Raw genomic sequence first — 6,088 nt, 5'->3', positions numbered from 1 at the left:
CACCATGCCTCTAGTTCATAATTAATTAGTTAAATGTACAGATATGTAGTTTCAAGGAGGGCATGGAAAAAAGCTTCAAAAGAAAAAACTATCATCGAGTATTTTACTCATAATTGCCGAAACAAAATGAGTTCCTTATCAGGAACTTCTTTCCCTTAAAAGGAGGATATTTTATTTTATTTTATTTTATTTTTCTTTGCCTCTTTGTTTTGATTTTTCTTCGATTTGCAACAAAACAGAAAGCCATTATGACTTATGAGGCTTCAGCAGAAGCGAATCCATACAAAAACGCGCAAGAAAACACCTAGGCCTTCACCTTTATTTTTGCTAAGATTAATTAAATTATTCATTTTGTATGTATAAACCAAGATCACAATTTATTTTTAATAATCAGGATTTAAAATGTAATAAGCAGTTTCCATGATTTTGTCTTTTTAATTAAAGCTATTTTTAAGATTGTGTTTGTTTTGTAAAATTTGAATTAAATGAGAAATTGAAATTGAGTATTGTATTTAGTAATAAATTTTTAGACACAAAATTCATTTTGTTAATATTTCTAAAAAATAGAAATAGATAAAACTGAAATTTCTAAAAAAAATTAAAAATTTAATAATATTTTTTTTAAATATTTTTATTTTTTACTTTTTTATTCTAAATTTATTTCTCAGTTTTTATGTTCATTTTAAACCAAACTTCATATTAAGATATAATTCAATCTAATATATTTTACGTCAAAAATAATACAAAAATTTAATTTAACTTTTATCTCTTAATTACTATTTCTCAGTCTAATATCCCTTTTAAATGTAGCATAGGATAACAATTTTAAGATCGGATCTCCTAACATGCTATGTAAAAAATGTCTAAATAAATTTAGCTTATTCGTCCTTTTTCTTCTTTTATCCCACAATGAACAGATTTTACTGCATGATTTCATTGCTTTATGAGAAACAATAATGTGTCACAAAAAGAAAACAATAATGTATGCTTAGTTTTTTTCACATTTTATAAATTAAGTAAAATTGATATTTATTATTATTACATTGAAAATAACTGATTTTTTTATTAAATAATAAGAGGACATATATTATTACCTTCGTAATTAATAAAATTATTATTTGAATAATATTATATATTTAAATTTTTTTATTAATTAAGTTTAATTAAATTGGTCTGATATAATAAAAACAAGTTATGACTAACATTATTTTAAATTTTATTATTTAATTTAGTTAAATTTGATTCATAAAAAAATTTAAATACGTAATATTATTTTTCTTAGTATAATATTTTTTATTTTGTTTTTGATTTTCATTATTTTATATTAAACAAATTTATGATAAAATAATTTTGAAAAAACATCTAATAAAAAATAATTATTATCAATTAAAAATAGATAATTTTAAGTTAATCAAATAGTTAACTCATTTATTTAAATATGTGGTGCGAATTTAAATTTCACCTTATACATATAGTAATCTATTAATTAAAAATAAATTTTTAGATAAAATTTTGATCGAATTAGTCCATGACTTACTCGATTAAAAAATACTATATACAACCAAAATTCAAAATTTACAATCAATTTAAATTAAATTGGTCGACTGACTCAAGTAAATATTGAAATTCGAATTTTATTTCATACCTACAATAAGCCACTTACTAACCACAAATATAAATAGGTAAAAATTCAAGTACAGTCGACTTTACGTGAAGTTGATAATTGAAAGCCGTTAGATAATTTGATTGATTTAACTAAATTTTTATCTAACGACCCTCAGTTATCAACTTCATGTAAAGTCGACCGCACCTGAGTTTTCACCGTATAAATATACTATGAGCAACACCAAAAAAGCAAAATATATTTGATTGTACATTTTTAATAATAGTTAAAAAATTATATAAAAAGCATATAGCAATCTCTATCCATCTAGAAACCTGTAAGTAAGTGGGACTTACAGTGTCAGAGAAGAGAGAAAATAAAAAGAAAAAGAAGGCACATACCCTTTTTTTCTGAATGGCTCTGTTAAGAAAAACATCCATCACTATGGCAGATTCAAACCATACATAGATCACGTTTGCATCAAAAGAATCGAATCTCATCTTCTCTTCACTCTTCAAATCTGCATATTCAACACAAACACCTCATTACTCATTATTAATCCCAAAATCCTCTAATAACAACAACAAAATGAGTATGCTAGGCCTCACAGACTTGGTTTTCATAGCTCCAAATCCTTCTTCTCTTCACCACCATCGCCAACAACAACTGATTTCAACGGAAAACGACAACAACAACAGCAACAACAATCCTCTGAGCGTTGGTTTCGGCATTTTTCCACTCTTAGCAGCCACGCCCTGCGTTCAGGTAGTTCAGAATCAGAGCAATGAGGAGGCGATGGAAGATTCTGGAAAGAAGAAGAAGAAGATCGAAGAAGATGAAAATGGCGGTGAATTTAGGGTTTGTACGGACTGTGGAAACAGAGCGAAGAAAGATTGCGTGTACAGACGGTGCAGGAGTTGTTGCAAGGGGCGTGGATATGACTGTACCACTCACGTGAGGAGCACGTGGGTGCCTGCTCTAAAACGCCGCGAGCGCCACGTGGCGGTGACTGGTGGTGTTGGTGGAGAAGCTGCTAATAAGAAGACAAAGAACAATAATGGATGCGCGAGTGGAAGTGCTACCTCTCATTCTCATACTTCCACCAACTCTGATTCCTGTTATTCTCATCAAGGTCATGCTTTTTGCATTTGCTTCTTTTCTCTTAAATTCCTTTGCCAAAGTTTAGTTGCAGTGAAACTTAGGTAAAGTTGATAATTGTGAAGTGTTAAATGATTTAAATTATTTGTCTAAATTTTTAGGTGAAAATTATGGTGTTTTTGTTATAATGTTTAAATTATTTAATTTTTTTTAAAATAAAAAATAAAATATTTAAAATAAAAAATAAATTATGTAAAATTTATTAAATATTATTTATTTATTTTTTTAGTAACTTAGGTACAAAATAATAGGCACCATAGTATTTATCAAGACTTTCAGTTATCAACTTAAAATTGATTGCACATAAATTTTCGGATTTAGTTTATTCAACTTAGTCTTCAAATTTTGTCGTGATTCATGTTAGTTCGTGGCTCATGGAAATTGGGTCAGAAGACTAGTTTGAAGTATGCATGCAACTTCAAGCGATTGATTTGAGTATTAATTATTTTACAACTTTCAATATAATCATCCTAAAGAGATTTACGTACAATTGTGTTAAGGTGAAGTGAAGTTAATAGTTAAGAATCGTTAGACATATAGTTTAGTCAAATTATTTAATAATTTTTAATTATTAACTTCAAATGAAAATATCTACACGTAAGTCGTCACTTTTAAAATTATTTGTGAAAAGATGTGTTGCTCATAAAATGAAGTTTTTGCAATATCTATCATTTTTAATTATTAATTTTACAAGAATTTCGTTTGAGTGGTTATCCAAAATTATTTACTTAAAACTGACGGTTATATGAAAATTATTTTTAAAATCGTTGAATAATTTAGTATGTTTGACTATTAGTAGTGTGATCATTCCTAAAAATAGCCAAATACTAAGTATTGAATATCTACTATTAAATTTATACAAAATGTTGGTAATTTTTCAGGTACAATATAATCTTTTATTATATGAACGGACAATTTTACATGTAATATTATTAATTAATTTACACTACAAAAAATATGTGGCCAAAATGTACATTTCATTGAATATTAATTGAAACTAAAATTGAAAATATTGGATTGAATTTTTCACTCAGATGCTAGGTTCAAAGAATCATTACCAGGTCATGTTCGTGCACCTGCTGTGTTCAGATGCCATAGAGTCTCAACTGTTGGAAATGGTGAAAATGAATTTGCATATTTAGCAACGGTTCATATAAGTGGCCATGTATTCAGGGGATTTCTCTATGACCATGGTGTTGATCCCAAAAATACAATAATGCCCTCCTATGCTTCAGAACTTCAACTTGGAAACAACTGCATTAGTAATGGGAAGAACAAGGAATGTTCTTCTTCTGCAATTGGGGTTACAACCAATGAATATGATAATCTCTATTCTGCTTCTGCTGCTAGCTAGTTCAACATTGATTTAAGGTACATACAAAGCTTTGTTCAATGCAATTTTCTCTTTTTACACTCTTGTTTTTTGTGATACATCATCCAAAATATTTATTTAAATAAACCAAACACAATTTAGAGCCATTTACACTTCCATTCAATAGAAAAAAAAAAAAAGAAGCAAGTGTGCATTATTTTCCATGTCTTTGTCACATTTCCACTACATTACACGTGTTTTCCATGCTTTACACATCAAGGGCATAATTTTGGGACATTATTGTCTTTGTCACCTTTTTTTTTTAAGATAAAAATTTAAATGAAAAATAGTAAGTTTTTCACTTTTTCTACTTTTCTTGCATAGTAAGATTTTCACCAATTCGTTATGATTCCCCCCATCACTCACACCAAATTATTGCAACTAATTGGGAGGCAATGTACTCCAAAACATGGTTTAATTACTTAATTTAACATTATGCTTTTCCAAGTTTCCATAGTGTAACATTTTTCTTTTTTCTTTGGAGAAGAAAAAAGGGTGAAAAGCCAAAAGGGAGTGATGAACATGATTATGGAATTAAATAAGTGGCTGCAAAAGCATAGTGTAGTGTCATGTTGCTAAGTTTTAACAATTTTGTCCTTTATTTTGTTATTATAGTATTATTTTATTGAATACCTTCTACTTAGGACTTTAGAGTGAAAAATATCAGTGACTTCCCATAATGAGGCCAAGTGTAATTGCAATAATCTTTCTTAGGGTGTTCATGAATCGAATCCGATTCGCATATCCACGGGTGTTTATCCGAATCCGATATGAAAATTGCGGATATGGATCCGATCCGCAAGGCTTTCAGATCAGATCGAATCGAATCCGCACATTAATCAGATCGGATTGCGGATTTTGTGTTGGTATCCGCATATCCGCGTATCCGCAAAAATAAAGAAATAAATAAGTAAATAATCTTTTTATGTTTTATTTCAATTAATAATTATAATATATGTTGTATTATTTTAATTTATTATTTAAGAAAAGTATGTTTAATATTATTTTAAGAGTAAACATATTTAAAAGAATATAAAAAATGAATTTTATTGATATTTTTTAATAAAAATAAGCTTTTAAAAAAAATATTTTTTTGCAGATATATCTGATATCCGATCTGATCCGATCCGCAAATGTGCAGATCGGATTGGATCAGATCCAACCTTGAAAACTGCGAATATTGGATCTGATGATTTTTATGCGGATCGGATCAAAATTTTGGCCATATCCGATCCGATCCGCGGACACCCCTAATCTTTCTCCAAATTGTCCCTTTTGGTAGGGCCGTTTATTCTCATTGCCTAACATGTATTTGCCTTCTATATCATTGTAATAATGTTCCTTTTGTTATTTATATTGTTCAATGCCTTCAAGTTGCTCTTTATTGTTTCTTTTTATATATGGTTTTAGCCCCTAATTATCCCATTTTTTCAAGATGTGTCTAAAGTAAATAGAACCTCAAGTGTAGTAATAATGCTTTTGCATCATTTATCCTATAATTAATACTAATTATAACTAAACCTTGTGTGTTCAATGACAGGTAATGGATCAACTTAGGGTGTCTCCAAATGAAGGTAGTTTCATTCTGCAATTTTGCTAAGTGGTCAAGTAATTATGTAAATTTCTCTCTACAAAATATAAATGTTCATATGCTTGTATAAATATGAGATGTCCCTTTTCATATCCAATCCTTAATTAAATATTTTACTTTGATCTCATCTTTATATTATTATTATTATTTAGCTGAATAAGCTTTGAAATACTATAAAAAATTGGACTTTTTCAATTTAGGTTTTCAATTTTTGTTCTAATTGACTTTATAAATGTTAAATATTGTCACGGACCAATATTTTTTAATGTAACATATAACTGATTGATGACATAGATTTCTGCTTATTACTACCTTAAACATCACCTATAACTAAATTATGGGAAAATGATGGCACTAACCTAAA

General features: G+C 28.2%; 1 protein-coding gene and 1 long non-coding RNA gene across 2 annotated transcripts; one reads left to right on the top strand and one right to left on the bottom strand.

Moving 5' to 3' along the window:
• Positions 1–1,618: 1,618 nt before the first annotated feature.
• LOC140175947 (uncharacterized) lies at positions 1,619–2,696 on the bottom strand. Its single transcript, XR_011867070.1, has 2 exons — positions 2,216–2,696; positions 1,619–2,123 (listed from the first exon to the last, which is right to left on the bottom strand). It is a non-coding gene; the product is annotated as an uncharacterized lncRNA (long non-coding RNA).
• On the top strand, positions 2,122–5,851 carry LOC112716979 (protein LATERAL ROOT PRIMORDIUM 1). The gene is made up of 3 exons (XM_025769056.2): positions 2,122–2,735; positions 3,796–4,132; positions 5,674–5,851. Exons 1-2 carry the CDS (start codon positions 2,192–2,194, stop codon positions 4,113–4,115), a joined length of 864 nt encoding a protein of 287 aa, XP_025624841.1. The 5' UTR covers positions 2,122–2,191; the 3' UTR covers positions 4,116–4,132; positions 5,674–5,851.
• The last annotated feature ends 237 nt before the right edge of the window (positions 5,852–6,088 follow it).

The sequence above is a fragment of the Arachis hypogaea genome, chromosome 10 (genome assembly GCF_003086295.3).
Source record: "Arachis hypogaea cultivar Tifrunner chromosome 10, arahy.Tifrunner.gnm2.J5K5, whole genome shotgun sequence".
Lineage (NCBI taxonomy): Eukaryota > Viridiplantae > Streptophyta > Magnoliopsida > Fabales > Fabaceae > Arachis > Arachis hypogaea.
Note: the sequence above shows the minus strand (reverse complement) of the source record. Positions and strands in the feature narration are given on the sequence as shown.

Bases quoted from the DNA above. Each gene is read 5' to 3' on its own strand.
- LOC112716979 (XM_025769056.2), top strand. From the start codon at position 2,192: ATGAGTATGCTAGGCCTCACAGACTTGGTTTTCATAGCTCCAAATCCT. The intron at 2,736-3,795 runs GTCATGCTTTTT...TTTTTCACTCAG, and splicing joins TTCCTGTTATTCTCATCAAG to ATGCTAGGTTCAAAGAATCA.